At 51.7% G+C, this 14,413-nt stretch overlaps 1 protein-coding gene and 1 long non-coding RNA gene across 7 annotated transcripts in view; one reads left to right on the forward strand and one right to left on the reverse strand.

Moving 5' to 3' along the window:
- LOC117007989 (protein CEPU-1) overlaps window positions 1-11,642 on the forward strand; it is a 350,616-nt gene extending 338,974 nt beyond the window's left edge. For 5 of the 6 annotated variants that reach the window (XM_033081482.2, XM_033081484.1, XM_033081485.2 and 2 more), the window contains 5 exons: window positions 3,103-3,237; window positions 3,875-3,995; window positions 5,547-5,698; window positions 8,548-8,580; window positions 10,121-11,642. In XM_033081482.2, coding sequence (XP_032937373.1) covers window positions 3,103-3,237; window positions 3,875-3,995; window positions 5,547-5,698; window positions 8,548-8,580; window positions 10,121-10,221 — 542 coding nt within the window. In that variant the 3' untranslated portion in view covers window positions 10,222-11,642. The remainder of the gene's footprint in view (window positions 1-3,102; window positions 3,238-3,874; window positions 3,996-5,546; window positions 5,699-8,547; window positions 8,581-10,120) is intronic. The other variant, XM_033081483.2, reaches the window with a different exon arrangement.
- A 1,508-nt stretch (window positions 11,643-13,150) lies between these two features.
- On the reverse strand, window positions 13,151-14,382 carry LOC117007991. The gene is made up of 2 exons (XR_004420238.1): window positions 13,758-14,382; window positions 13,151-13,501 (listed from the first exon to the last, which is right to left on the reverse strand). It is a non-coding gene; the product is annotated as an uncharacterized LOC117007991 (long non-coding RNA).
- Between the last annotated feature and the right edge of the window lie 31 nt (window positions 14,383-14,413).

Here is a 14,413-nt window from a genome sequence, read left to right on the forward strand (position 1 = left end):
GCAAGCCCTCAGTAGTGTGTGGTGGTCTGTTTGCAGCCTCCTGCTCACTGAGCACAAGGATTCAGGCTCTGCTTTTCCATCTCCCCAGCTCGCACTGGGTTAGTTCATCATCCTTGGCTGATGAGCAAGGATTACGCTTGTGTGTCGTCCGTGGCCATTCCATTTCTGGCCTGTACTATATTATTAGTATTAATAATAATAATGATGGGTGCTGGCTGTGCTGGTTTTCTAGCTCCTGAGGAGATGAGAGAGCTCTTCATTAATTCCTGCAATATTTCAGCTCCTAATTGTGCTCAAGCAGAGACAGCCTTGAAAGTTCCCACCATCAGTTCAGGCAGAGAAGGACTGGTCTGTCTGGCAGAGCTCCTGGAGCTGCAGGGCTCTGGTCAAGCCTTACTCTCTGCATCCCCAAGTTCCAGGTGCTTCCAGGATGTGATCCCACAGAGTGAAGCAGCTTCACAGACCAGGTTTTCCTGCAAAGTCACTTGTATAGAAGAGGATGGGGGGATGTTGTCTTAGTCACCTGGTGTTTCCTGCTTTACCAGTGGGCAGGGACCCTTTACATCACCTAAATATTTGAGCTGCTGTAGCTGACACTAAGGAAACTTCCCTGGGCCAGAGCCTCTTGCAGGGATGGTATTCCTAATGCTATTGTCACCTGAACATTACTTATATCAGGTTGTGCACTGGACAGAAACAGGAGTCAGCTCCAGCTCAGAGCACCCTGTCTCAGCCTGGGCAGGCTCTGTTTGGCTGGAGACAAATTCCCAGGATGCCAGACCCTGAGTCCCTGAACTTCGAGCTCTGCCCCTCCATCAGCTGATTGCCATGCACATATCTCAGACTTCAGTGTGATTCAGGCATGGAGGAAACCTTCATCCCCCAATTTCCCAAGCTTTTGCAGGTGGAAATCTGACCCTCACAGTTACTTTAAAGAAGTCTTTTGCTGAGGAACAAAATGCACTGAGCTGCTTTGCTCCCTGATCAAACCAGACACACAAATTATGACTTGACTATGGCAAGAGCTAATTCTTGCCGTGTGTGAGCCGACTCTGGAACTTGGGAAAGGGCCTTTGGTGAGTTGGGAAGCAGTGTTATCTGAGCCTTTGCACAACCCAGAGTCAGATTTGTGTGCCGAGCATCTGAGGGCCACCGGCTGTGTCGTTACTTTATCAGCAGGCAGCGCTGTGCTACAGAGAAGCCGATTCTAGGTCAGCCACAAAAAGGAATTTTTTCCCCCCTTTCCTCTCCTTTTTTTTTTTTTTGCAGTGCTGCAGGGCTGCTGGATGTAACACTGTAATTTGTGTGTCTCTAAAGGATATTGATTTTGGGGTAACGCCTTCATATCTCACCCTTCAGTTGCACTAAGTACTGATGAGCTCAGCGGTTTGCACCACGAGCCACTCGGGTGGGAATTTCAGCACACGGCTGAGGACACTGGTGGATGTCAGCAATTCATCAACAGAAAAACTCACTTCACTCCTTTGCAAAGCTCTCAGGGCTGCCTTCCCAGTTAGGTCAGCCTGGGAAGGTGGGATGCATGGGGTCCTCACTTCAGGGAGCAGTGGACATGCAAAGTCCTGGGGATGCTCTGTGGGGGTGGCAGCTGCAAGGTCCGGTGCAGGGAGAGAGCCAAGGTGGGATTTTATCATGGCTGAGCATATTTGCACTAGTTTGAGTTGACAATAGTGGCACCTGGGATTGCAGCAGCAGAATCCTGGCAGATACCTGGGGTGCTCACTGTGTCGAGATGTTCCAGAGCATTACAGAGACACGGCTCGGGTCTTTCTGTGGTGGGTGGTAGAGTCTGACCACACTATTCCTGCAGTATGGGAAGAGATGCCATAAAAGCATCAGCTGGTGGGATGGAGGCAGTGTGTGCCCCGCTGGGAGCCTCCCACGTGTGGATTTTGCATGCATTTGTAAGGAGCAGGATGCACACGGATGACCGGCCAAGCGCAGCGAGGTGTGGCCCATCAGGTCAGGCCAGCACACACAGCGGTGTCCGGGTGGGAAGCGAGGGCTGGCCGAGCTCACAGCATCCCCCTGGGGACCAGGGACCTGTGCTTGGCCTCTCTGCCATTGGCACTCACTCCCAGAAACAGCTGTCCAGAGCTAATTTATTTCCTAATGCTGCAGCAATGTTAATTTATAAATTACACTGGTAATTCGAGCTATTATTAATTTCAGATGGTGTAGGGCAAGCCTAATTAAAATATGACACCAATTGCCACACATATGTACCAAGGACTACCGTTTAAAATTTATAGGAATATTAAGTGTGACACAGGGCTCGGAGATGCTCCGTGCAGTAATTACAGCATCCTGGCTGCAGGAGATCCAGTGGGGAGATGTAAACAACAGGAGAAGGAGAAGTTGTCCCTATTTTGGGGGCTGCAAAAAGTAATTTTTGCTGCTTGTTTGGGGGAAGAACCTGGTGAGTCTTTTGCCCCAACCTGCTCCCAGCCAGCTAAGCACTGTGTGTTTCCAGGAGTGTGTCAAAGTAAAGAGTTCCTGCAAGGAATGGGGGCTGAAAGATGCTAGAATAAATGAAATGCCACTGATTGCATCTTTCTGGCTTTGAGCAAAACAAGAAGCTGCATTGCAACCTGGGTGGGGAAGAGGGGGACAAGTGCAGCCCCCTCCCAGAAATGAGCCTGGGGTGGCACAGGGGTGAGTGGTTTCAGCTAAAGCCAGGTGTTGGCACCACCACTAATGGAACAGACCTGCTGTGAACTAATTGAAGCTGAAAAATTAGAGAAGGGTGTTTGTGTGAGCTGGGTGAACCTGGAGGTACCTCCCAGCAGGGGGGATGTGCAGAGGTGAGCTCAGAGGTGAGCTCAGGTTTGCCCACTTTGCCCATCCTGAGCACCTCAGGTACATTATCTCCAGCAAGGGATGCACTCAGTGAGGCCAGATCTGCTGGAGAAACCTTTCCAGAAACCTTTCTGGCAGTAATTTTCTTGGAACGGAGGGGCACAGTCACAAGGCCACTCTGCAGGCTGGGTGTCCTGGTGCAGAGTGACATGCTCACAGATGGTGACCAGGCACAGATTTGTTTTGCCTCCCATCACTCAGAGCCCTCTGTCTCTGCCTCTGCAGCCGTGGGTTTCATCAGCGAGGACGAGTACCTGGAGATCACGGGGATCACGCGGGAGCAGTCGGGGGAGTACGAGTGCAGCGCCTCCAACGATGTCTCAGCGCCCGTCGTCCAGCGAGTCAAAGTCACCGTCAACTGTGAGTCCCTGGGGCCATCGGGGGACAGGGGTGGGGCTGGAGCTGGAGAGGGTCACCGTGCTGCCCCACAAGGGAGTGGCACTTGGAAGTGACGCACACAAAGGCCCCAGAGCGAGACAGGCGGCGGCAGTTTTTCTGAGCAGGTGGTGTTTTGCCCTATTTTCCCCTTCTTTTCAAGCTCCATTTTTTCCCACCACCTCCTCCTCAGCTGTCTACATCAACCTGGGTTTTCTGCCCATGGAGATGCTGTGCTGATAACCTCTGAGGAGAGGAGAGAAGTGAGCAGTAAATAGAATTTATCTTTTTTTTTTTTTTTTTGTCTGTTAGAAAAAAATGAGAAAGAGGAAGAAAGCAGCATATTTCATGTTTAGAAATACCCTAAACCCCTCTCTGATCACTCCATTTGCTGGACATGTAACAACCATGGGTTGGAGGGGTCTCTCTTTGGAAGAGAACCCCCATGAACCTAAAAACCTCTGGACACCAGCAACAAAGTGGCAGAAGCCACAAAATCAGAGATGATTTTGGCTCCAACCCACATGCAGGGAGAGAAAAGAGGATCTTGAGGAGCAAGGGGAAGGGCTAGGGGTCCCAAAGGCCTCTGAGTGCTCACCCCAGGGTTCCCCTCTTCCCGCAGACCCGCCGTACATCTCGGATGCCAAGAGCACCGGGGTGCCGGTGGGGCAGAAGGGCATCCTGCTGTGCGAAGCCTCCGCTGTCCCCTCCGCCGACTTCCAGTGGTACAAAGATGACAAGAGGTAAGAGCCTGGGGGGCACAACTGGAGGGGAGAGACACCCCCATGTGGGCTGCACCCAGTGCCAGCAGCTTTGGTTCATAACCCTTGCCACAAGTCTGGTTTGGGTACTGAGGCAGGTCCCCCTGCCAGCTGCAGGTTGTGCTTGTGTGGGGCAAATCCAGGCATTCCATCAGGCAGCCAGCATCCACAGCTGGAATTGCCACCACACACCTATTAAAGGCTTTATATTTGACTCATCAAATTTGTGCAGGGGGATTTTCCAAGGAACCTCTTTCAGCCCCCATTGGGGCAGGATCATTGCTGCCCGTGCCTCTGTTTGAAGGTGTAGTGGTAAATCCCTGCTTGGGTGAAGCATAATGTCCAAAATGGATATTGGCAGCACAAATCCAGGCACTTAAGAGTGGATGATGCCTCTGTCATCTTTTTAAATGCCTTAGCCAGAAGGCAGCTCTTGGAAAAGCAAAAGAAAAGTGGTGTCAGACAAGGGATGGGGTTTGTTATGCCCCAGAGACAGCCTGCCCTGCTTTGGGGTGAAAAAAGGACTTTTTAGGTCAGCCAGCAACTTCTGTGTCCTGCCAAAGCAACAGCACAGGGACATGGCTCCTCATTCGAGGAGCAGAGCAGCACTGCCCAGGGTATTTCCCACTCTGGAGAAATTAACTCTCTCTGACCTTAGGCAAAGTGGTTTTAACCAATTTTTGTGTTGATTATCCCTGGAAAGCCCAGAGGGGCCATGGTGTGGCCAAAATCAGGACAAGCCACACTGGTCCGTAAGGAGGGATGCTTTGACCAAAAAAGATGCTCCAGAAGCTGGAGGGCAGTCTGGGTCTGCCTGCCTCACCCGGTTTGAGAGGAAAGGAGCAGCAGAGTGTACAAAGCTGCGGATGTTTGCGTGGCAGATGAAAGAACTCAGAATTAGGTCAGATCACGAGGGCCTGCGGAGCAGCAGCAGGAGCAGGCTCAGCCCGCCTGATCAGCACCCAGCATGGATCATAATGGGAATCTGGCACTTCCCGTGAGCAATTAGCAAGTAAGAGCTGCAGGAGCTAAGCAGGGTGAGGGCACCAGTACAGGGAAGTCCAAGCATTTGCTCAATGCTTCAGCATTTGTGCTGGCTGGAAAGCCTCCCTGCTGTGGTGGGCGCCTATTGCATCACTTATGGGGGACAGCAGGGGTGAGAGAAGAGGAAGGTCACAGGAGGCGTTCTGCAGAACAGAGAGGACTGAGGGCATGAGAGGGAAACCAGGCTCTTCTGTAGGGTGAGAATGAGCCTTTCACACATTCCCTCCCCAGGCATGGGGACATCTCTCTCTCTGCACAGCATCTGGCAAATCCCAGCACCATCCCATGACTCTGCAACATGACTTTGGTCAGCATAGAGATGGCATGGGCTGGCAGCTGGAGACCCAGCAGAGCAGCATCTATCTCCCTTCTTTCCCAACACCTTCTCTTCTCCCAAGATCTATGTCCCCACTCACAGGCACAACCAGAGGATAACTGGGCATGGAAAATAGGAATCCCCATGACCTCCCATTCTTCTTTTTCTCCCAGACTGGCTGAAGGACAGAAAGGGCTGAAAGTGGAGAACAAAGCCTTCTTCTCCAGACTGACTTTCTTCAACGTTTCCGAGCAGGACTACGGCAACTACACCTGCGTAGCCTCCAACCAGCTAGGGAACACCAACGCCAGCATGATCCTCTACGGTGAGCAGGGCTCAGGGAATCAGCCAGGAAGGGGGAATGGTTTCACTGTGACACCACCAATGGGAGAGACATGGGAAGGGTCTCCCATGTCTTTTTTGGGGAGATGTGTATTTGCTGCTGATCCTTTCTGCCCTTGGCATGTGGGCTGGAGGTTGTGGTGAGTCCAGGGAAAGGGGAGAGCCTCCAAAGCTGCCTCCTGATTCAGGTTCAGTGTCTGAGGTGCTCACAGGTGTTTGGCACTGTTTGGAATCTGCCATGAATGCAAAGTTACTAGCTGGCTGCAGGTTTCCATCCTCTTGCTCTGATGAGTACCTAGGAGAATGTGAAGGCATCCCCCTGTGTTGCTGTGTGGGAGGAGAGATGCTGCTCAGTGTCACTGCTGCCCCATTCCCACGTGAGAACAAAGTTTCCCTGCTCCATCACCTTCCAGGTCGTGTTTTCTGCTCCTGCCAAGCAGATAGATCCTTACTGGGAGATGGGAAGGTGTGGAGGGCAGGGAGGAGGAAAAGGTTTGTACCCTTGTCCCAGGACTGTTTTCCAGCATGCTGGAGCTGGGATGAGAGAATGGATGCCTCTGACACTGCTGATGGATGGGAAGGGCTGTGATTGATTGGCATATTTGCCAAGCCTCTTTAGGTGGCAACAAAACCAGAGCAGGGGCTGTTCTCTCCAGGAACCAGAAATGGATGACAGATCTCAACCCTGGTCATTGCTTGGAGTTATTTCCCTGCTGGGTTTTGGGGTGTGTGGTTCTTTCAGCTGAACCATACAGGAGAAGTGGGGACTGGGGACCTCTAGCCTCTCCCCATCACTGTCCTCCCCCTTGCAACCTGCTTGTTGTCCTGACCATGTCCTTGTCTCTTGTTATTGTACGGTCAGAGGGAGCAGAGCAGAGGGACAGATGAACCTTCCTCATCCCCAGGTCCCTCAGGGATGGCTCAGGGCAGCCTGTCTTGGGATAGGGAGCAGTCCCACAGTGTGTGCTGGGTTCTGAAGTGTGCCAGGGCAGTGGGAGGCATGTGGAGACCCTGGGAAGAGCTGTCCTTGTCTCTGGGAGGGGCTGGATGGATTCCAAGGGAGCAGTTTGTTTAGGGACAGTAGGGGATGTTGGGCTTTGCCAGGGGCCACACCACAGCCGTGGGGTCAGGGTGCAATCACAGCACAGGCTTATCCTCTCCTGCTGCTGGTATTGGCAGCTGTGCCAGGTTCCCCTGAGCTGTGACAGAGGGGTTCATCCCATCTTGGATGCTCAGACCCATTTGCTCCCCCAGTAAAGTCCAAGCCATATGTGATAAAGATTCACTTGTGCTGAGGAACTATCTCAGTTCTCTTCCCCACCAGCCTTCCTGGTAATCCAATAACCCCATGTTTTAGGGATACCAACACCCCTGCCACTGCAAAACCACCAGGCCTGGTTCCACCCATGCTGCAGACATAGGGTGGCCATGTCAAGTGCCCAACATAGCCTGAGCCACATCCTTAGCTGTGATGTTGCAGCCTTCCAATGTGTTTATGTGGTTAAAATCTTAAATAGTGGGGGCCTTCAGGTTGGCATCTGCAGATCCAGGCTCAATGAGCAGCCTAAAAGTAAAGATGACAGCTCCCTGCTGACGAGCTCTTGGTTCCTTGGGTTCTAACCCATCTGTGGCACTTGTGCTGTTATGGCACTGTCAGGTGGGAGGCAGGGAAGCATCCCAGTAAAGTTAAAGCTTATTTTATGGTCCCCCTATGGCTTTGTGGTCTGACTGTGAATCCCATCAGGGAGAGAAATCAGAGTCCTTTGACTACCCATAATTTCCAGAAAGGCTGCATTGATTGAATGATCCTTTTGGTCTTTAATAATTGAGTCCCCAGGGGGTGACAGTTCCCTGAGGACACTGTGACATCTGTGGGGTCCCCCATCTCCTGCTGCAGGGCTCCCCAGCACCCCCAGGAACAACCCCTCCCTAATTACCAGCGATGTGATGGCCCCAGGCGTCACAGGACCGAGCGCACCCGTCCCTAAGCAACCGGTGTCTTCAGCCTGGGGATTAATGTGTCTTTATTTATTGACATATTTATTTATTTAATGCAAGATAAGAGGGAGGTGGATGCGGTGGCTGCGCTACCTGTGCATGAGAAATGTCTCTTCTGTGAGGTTTTGGGGGACAATTCTGTGAGTGGCCCCTTTTCCCTGAAACTGAGTGTTGTTGAGTTTTTCCCCCCAGCTGGAGATTTAATCTGTGCAGGTACTGTGACGTGAGCCGTTTTGGGGTTGTGCGAGAGGCTAATGTAGCGTTCATCTTTTAATCCTTTTTTTAATCTAATTTTTCATGGAGGTCAACCAGTGCTTTATTTAACATGTAGCACTCGTTATTCCAGACCTGCCGCCTCATTCAGCGGCTCATTTGGTGCTGTCTGGGATGTGATAGAGTGCTCAGGAAAACCACATCATTCTGTGGAGTTGGGGAAAAACCAACTCTCTGCTTCTCACCCATCACACAGTCCATGTTGCTCCCAGAGGCGGCTGTCAGGCCATAAATCTTTTTGGGATCTTGCAGGATTAGCAAGAAGGGTGGGCCCTGAACTCATGGGGCAGAGGTGAACCCCCTGCATCCCCATATCCCAGCCCCTGTGCTTTGCCTTTTGCACAGGGTGCAACTACAGGCTTTGCCAGGACCTCAGCTCATCTCAGAGATGAGGGGACCATGGCCCCACAGCAGTGGGGTGTGATTTGGGCAACAGATCCCATTTCTACCCCAGCCACTGGATTTCCCACTCCAGGTCGAGGGCAGGCTGAGGGAGGTGTCTCGAGCCTGCGCTTTCCATTGCCCTTTTGCCTTAACTTTCGCTTGTTCTTTAATTTTTAGAAGAGACAACTACCGCTCTGACACCCTGGAAAGGTCAGTAATTTGGGGGTCCCTGACAATGCCAGTTCTTCCCCTGATGTTCCCCTTGGGCCCCTCTGACTCCCACCACAACTAATCTCAGTGAGAACCACAGCACCCACCACCTGGATCTCCTGCCCCACAGCCCCACTGCTTTCCCTGGTGTAGGGATGAATTAGGGCTTTCTTAGCTGCCCTCCCATCCTGCCCCCTCCCTGCCAGCCTACTGTGCCTGTCTGGTGGTGGTCTGTGCCTTCTGCATGTCTGTCCCCATCCCATGGTGTCCCGCTGCCTCCCCACTGCCAGGGCCAAGCAGGGATGTCTTTGGGCTGCTTTCCCAGTGCTACTGTGTGAGTGGGTCTTGTAGCAGGTCCTTCCTTCTCTGGGATGCTTCTAGTGCCTTTTTATGGGATGAGATAGGGGTGGACAAGCATTTTGTTCCTTCCTGGTGGTATTCCCAGCCAGGACAGCCAGCTCTCTGCTGTGCAATCTTAGTGCCCAGCCAACTGGCTTGGTGTTGTCTTGATTTTGAGGTGGCTTCATTTGTGATGATGAGTCGAGTGGTCAGTCCTTGGAATGCCTTGTAGATGTCTGTGGAGGTAGTGTGTGAGACCTGGATTTGGTGCCTGGATTTGTGAGGTGTCTGAGTGTGCTGGAGAGTGTTACTGGTGGGAAACCAGATAGTTACTGATGTTCAGTGCCCCAGTCAAGTTTGAAGTGAGGGGACATATCCTGGGGTTTCAAAAGCAGTTGTGAATCAGACCTTGTGGTCAGCCCTGCTTCCACAGGACACCAGTGTGGATGCCTTCCTGAGGTTTTTTGCACCTTAGTCTTCTCCTGGTCCAACTATTTGGTGAAAAAATGGGTGTTTTGGTGGAAACCATTGGCTAAGATACTCTTCACATCCTTTCCCATAGTGAGCTTTGAACTCCTCATCCCCAGTGGTCCCCAAAGATGGGTGGGCTTGGCTCTTCTTTACCACCTTCCTCATCCCATCTCCTTGAGGTGGTTTGGGTCCATGCTGAGCCCCACAGAGACTCTGAAGAGATGCAAAACACCAAGTGCTCAATGTAGGGCTGCTGGTTATGTCTCAACAGGGTGGGCAGGTGTTACCGTCCCTCCCAAGGGACACTAGTGGGCAACAGGGTGGTCACCCTGGGGTGGGCAGAATGTGCTGGGCAAAAACTGTCATCTCCCCTACGAGTGTGGATGGAAAATTGGGACCAATCTGGAGGAGGGTGAAGGGAGGTCGGATAGTGGTGATGCACAGGGAGCAGGCTTGGGATGGGAACTTCTGGCTGAATAGGGACTGCAGAGGATCTATCCCAAAAATCAGCATTTATTGGGACAGGGATGGCTGTTCTCACAATCTTGAGACAGCACGGATGGAGGGGGACACCAGGAGAGCTCTCAGAGCACCCCCACCATGTGCAACAGCAGCGGGGCCCCAAATAGCGTGATTTATTTTGTTTGCTTTTTTTAGTCTTTATTTCATGTCTTCTGCTATTTGTTGACTTTGTGACCAACCACGTGGGCGTTCCTGTCCCTTCCCACAGGCCCTGGAGCAGTGCACGACGGGAACAACGGCGCGTGGCGGCGAAGCGGCTCCGCGTGGCTGCTGCTCCTCCCGCTCGCCCACCTCGCCCGCCAGTTTTGACACCAGAGCCGGCCCGCGGAGTAGCGGCGGCGACGACCACGGCCAGCGAGCGCAAGCAGAAAGGAGAGGAAGAAAACAAGAAGAAGAAGAAGAAGAAGAAGAAAGTGTTCACCGTTTCCGAAAATAATCATAAGAATTGAGAGAGTATCCGGCCAGGCCACCTGGGGGAGGGGGAGAGAGGAAAAACATGCAAAAAAAAAAAACAAAAACAAAAAAACCACAACGGGAATTTGGAATGGAGAGAAAAGGGAAAAAATTAATAATCCAAGGCTTCCTGCTGAAGATGCAATGTGACTGAGTCTTTTTCTTTTCAACCTGTTTTATTTTTTGTCCCCTGCCACTTTTTCCCCCTATTTTCGCCGTTCTCTGCCAGGGGCCAGCGTGGAGGATGGACGGGGCCATCAGAGTGTGGCATTTGTCCCATGCCCTGTCCTCTTCACCGCCCCCGCCCGCCTGCTCCCTCCTGTGGGACCCTCCATCCAGACACACCGGTTTTCTCCTTTGTCAAGATTTCCCCATCTTCTCATGGACTGTGCTGCCATTTGTGTTTCAGAATATATATATATATATATATGTGTATATATATATCTCCATGTATACATATATATATATGTATAGGTATATATAGATCTTCAACAGCTACCACACCACCAAGAAAGGAAAGAGAGGAAGGAGACCGGCGTCGAGCCACGCTTTCATCGTACCATCCGCGGACATCGTGAATGATAAGGGATTCTGAGTCATGGTTAATTTTATTAATTGTATTTTCTGATACAAGCCTAGAACTCTTAGTTCCTAAAAAACAGAAATGCAAAAAAAAAAAAAAAAAAAAAGAGGGGAAAAAAAGAAAAGAAAAAAGAGGAAAAAAAACCAAACCAATCCTGGAGAGGGGGAGCAAGCGGAGAGAAGTTTGTTTGCCGAGGAGGCGACCAGCCAAGGAGGTTTGTGAGCCCGGTGAGGAGGAGGAGGAGGAGAAGGAGGAGGAGGAGGAGGAGTCCTGTGCTGAAACCCCCCCAAAACCGGCCCAAAAGCGGTCGTCTGGACAGTTCCTGCCGAGGGCACAGACAACACTCGCCGTGCATTGAGGTGGAGGGAGATACTGAATCTTTTTATGGGATATATATATACAGTATATATAAATATACATATATATATATATATAATTTTTTTTTGTTAGAGTTCTAGCCACAGTTCCCAGCAGGGTCCTTCCGCTGCCATTACTGCATGCTGTATATGGAGTTAGGTGTGTATCAGTTCTCAATGAGACAAGTGTCTCGGTCCACACATCCCTGAACCCCCTCGCCTTTCCACCCTCGGGTCACCGGGGACAAAGGATAACGGGGGACCGGGGCCCCTCTCCGTCGCTTTTTGCCGCGTGGCCCTGGCCTTTTTGCGGTGGAATAAAGCGAGCTGAGGGATAGGGGGAGATCTATATAGCTCAGTTTTATATTTTTATATATATATATATATATGTGTATGTATATGTGTGTGCGTGCGTGTGCGTGTGTGTGTATATATATATATATATATATATATAAAAACCCAAACAAAACCACAAAAGAAATAAGAAAAAGAAGACGAAGCAACTGGCCCCTGCTGAGGCGCAGGACCTGTTGCCTCGCCGTCCATTTCAGCGGGGGTTTCTCCTGCAATTGGTTTTCCTCCTTCAATTTCCTTTCCTTCCCTGCGGCGGGGGGCACGCGGGGGGCCCGGGCGCGGGCAGGCGGGCGGCGAGGGGGCTCTCTCTGCCTATCCATTAAAACGATTGTTCCATGTGGCCGCTCCGTCTGCTTGTGGTGCTCATTGCCGCGGGGGCCAGGGCCACCCCGCGTTCTCCCCTTGCGCCATCAGGAGTGGGGAGGGATGTGGGGAGGGATGCTGGAGGGTGGGTGGCAGATGGGAGCACCAAGTCATCACAATGGGCCAGGAGAGCATTGGAAAGATGGTCCCTGGACCTCACCAGTGAGCCCAGCAGGAATGCTGTCACAGGTAAGGCTTTGGTGAGTAGATGGAGACAGTGTGAGGTACAGCTGTGCCTTATTTCCCTGCTCAGAACCCCACTTAGTGCCCCTAGACTCACTGTCTGGCTCTCCAGCCCAGCTGCACAGCATTGCAGGGGATGCAGGGTTGCAGCAGAACCCAATCCTGGGTGGGAAGGAGGGACAGAGTGATGTGAGGTGGGTACAGGGAACAGGGTACCCCATGCAATGCTGCATACAGGAGAAGCACAGCGAGATTGTTTGGGTGTAGGTGCATGCATTTTGCTGTTCATGGAGCCTTGTCTTGGTCGGTGTCTTGTTTTTTGGTGATGCTGGAAGGTTGTTTAGTGAGTTTGGTCCTCAGCCTCAACTGTAGCCTCTAGGGTGCCAGTTTCTTCAGATCACCTGAGACATTTGCAGGATCAGAAATTGGTTGCTATTGATGGAGTGACAATTTTGTGTTTTTTATTTCTTGACCCTATGATGTAACCCAAGAATTGAACATGGAGAAGAGGCATAGGAACATTTTGCTTTGAGGTGTGACATGCAGTGTCCAACTGATACCAACGTGGAGTAAAGGAAGAACCATGCTCAGGGTCCACGGCACATCCCAAGTAAGGGACAGGGTACTGAGGGTGTGGGGACAGCACAGCTGGGCATAGGTAGCAGGGTCAGGATGGCAGAGGCAATGGTGTTGGTCTTTATGCAGATGTTGCAACTCCCAGGCTGGAGCAGCCTGCCACAGTAGAGCAAACCTGGTACGAGGGACAATGTCCAGATGCCTGGGGGTAATGGGAGGGATTGAGGGATAGGTAGGGAGGTAACAGGACTCTCTCCCTCACCTCCTCTCTGTAATTGTAACTTTTTTGGTGTTCTAGGTGAGAGATCAAGGAGTGTCCAGTGCCAAAGTAGCAGACAAAGAGGAAGTTAAAGAGAGGCAGCTCAATGGATGCTTTTATGTAATAATTTATTGACATAGGTAAAGGTGTGTCTTGGTGCTGGGGAGGGATGGAGGTCATGGTCTGAAATATGTCCTCCCTCCCCCTGGATGTAGCAGCTGAGGTCCTTGTCCTTAGGCACACGTTGGGTGTTGCTGAGGGCCATGGAGAAACATCCCTCTCAAGCCAGGAAAGGGAGATGGAGGGTATCCCATGGCCAGAAAGGAGCTGCATCGCCTCCCTGTGCTCTGTGACAGGGACCATGCAGACGAGGCATCAGGGTGTGCCATGAGCAGGAGCGTTTGGGCATCTGTAGTTATCTACTCCAGTGGAGGCAGGTCCAGCTCTGGGTATCCAGAAGAACTGTCTTGGGTTGTGGTGGGATTCCCAGGGGCCATGTGCAAGGGGTGAGTGTTGCTTTGTGGCACCTGTAGTTACATCAAATCAGCCCTGGCTGCCTGATGGGTTGGGGTGTTTGGAAGAGATTCAAAGCAGAGTCTCCCATGGAGGACATCAATGCTTGATTCACTGCAGGTGACATTGAGGAAAGTGGGCGAGGTGACACATCCCTCCCAGATCCCTTCCCTCAGGAGGTTGTTGGGTTTTGGGAAGCACTTACCTTTCTGCTGGGTCACTCAAGGGGGATAGCAGAGGTGTCCCTGACTTGCATGGTCACAGCAGCTCATAGCAGTGCTGGGATGGAGCTGTTTGCTTGTTGTGGGGTTCAGGGAAAGACTCTTGGGACTGGGCTTTTCATTCCCGCATTGGGGAAGATGAAGGGAGGTCTCAAAGTGAGCAAGACTCTGATGGATCTGTCACAGTCCCACTCTCCTGACAGCAAGTCTCACATTAGAGGAGCTTGTTGAATGTTTTCTCCTTGTTGATGGTGTGGAAAGGTGAGGCATCCCCTGGGAGTGGAGGGCACAGCCTGCTGTGAGATTACAGCCATGTCAGGGAGACACTGAGAGTCATGACTCTTCTGCTCCTGGTCCTCAAGGCTTTTGTCTTTGACGAAGACATTTGGTCTGTGTCATGCACTGCCAGATCATGACAGGAGCAAACCTTGGGAGTGCATTATCTGCAGAGGCATCCCTTCATGGGGGCAGGTTTAGTTGTCAGAGTGAGCATTGTTGCAAGATGATGGAGGAGATGCTGGGAATGGCTCAGTCGTGGAAAAGAGGCCCCCAATCACACTGCTTCCACTGAACACAGGTGAGTGATGAGAGCCAAGACAGTCCTTACCCTGCAGGTGTGTGCTCATTGCTCAGAGGTGGG

This window comes from Catharus ustulatus, chromosome 28, assembly GCF_009819885.2.
Source record: "Catharus ustulatus isolate bCatUst1 chromosome 28, bCatUst1.pri.v2, whole genome shotgun sequence".
Classification (NCBI taxonomy): Eukaryota; Metazoa; Chordata; class Aves; order Passeriformes; family Turdidae; genus Catharus; species Catharus ustulatus.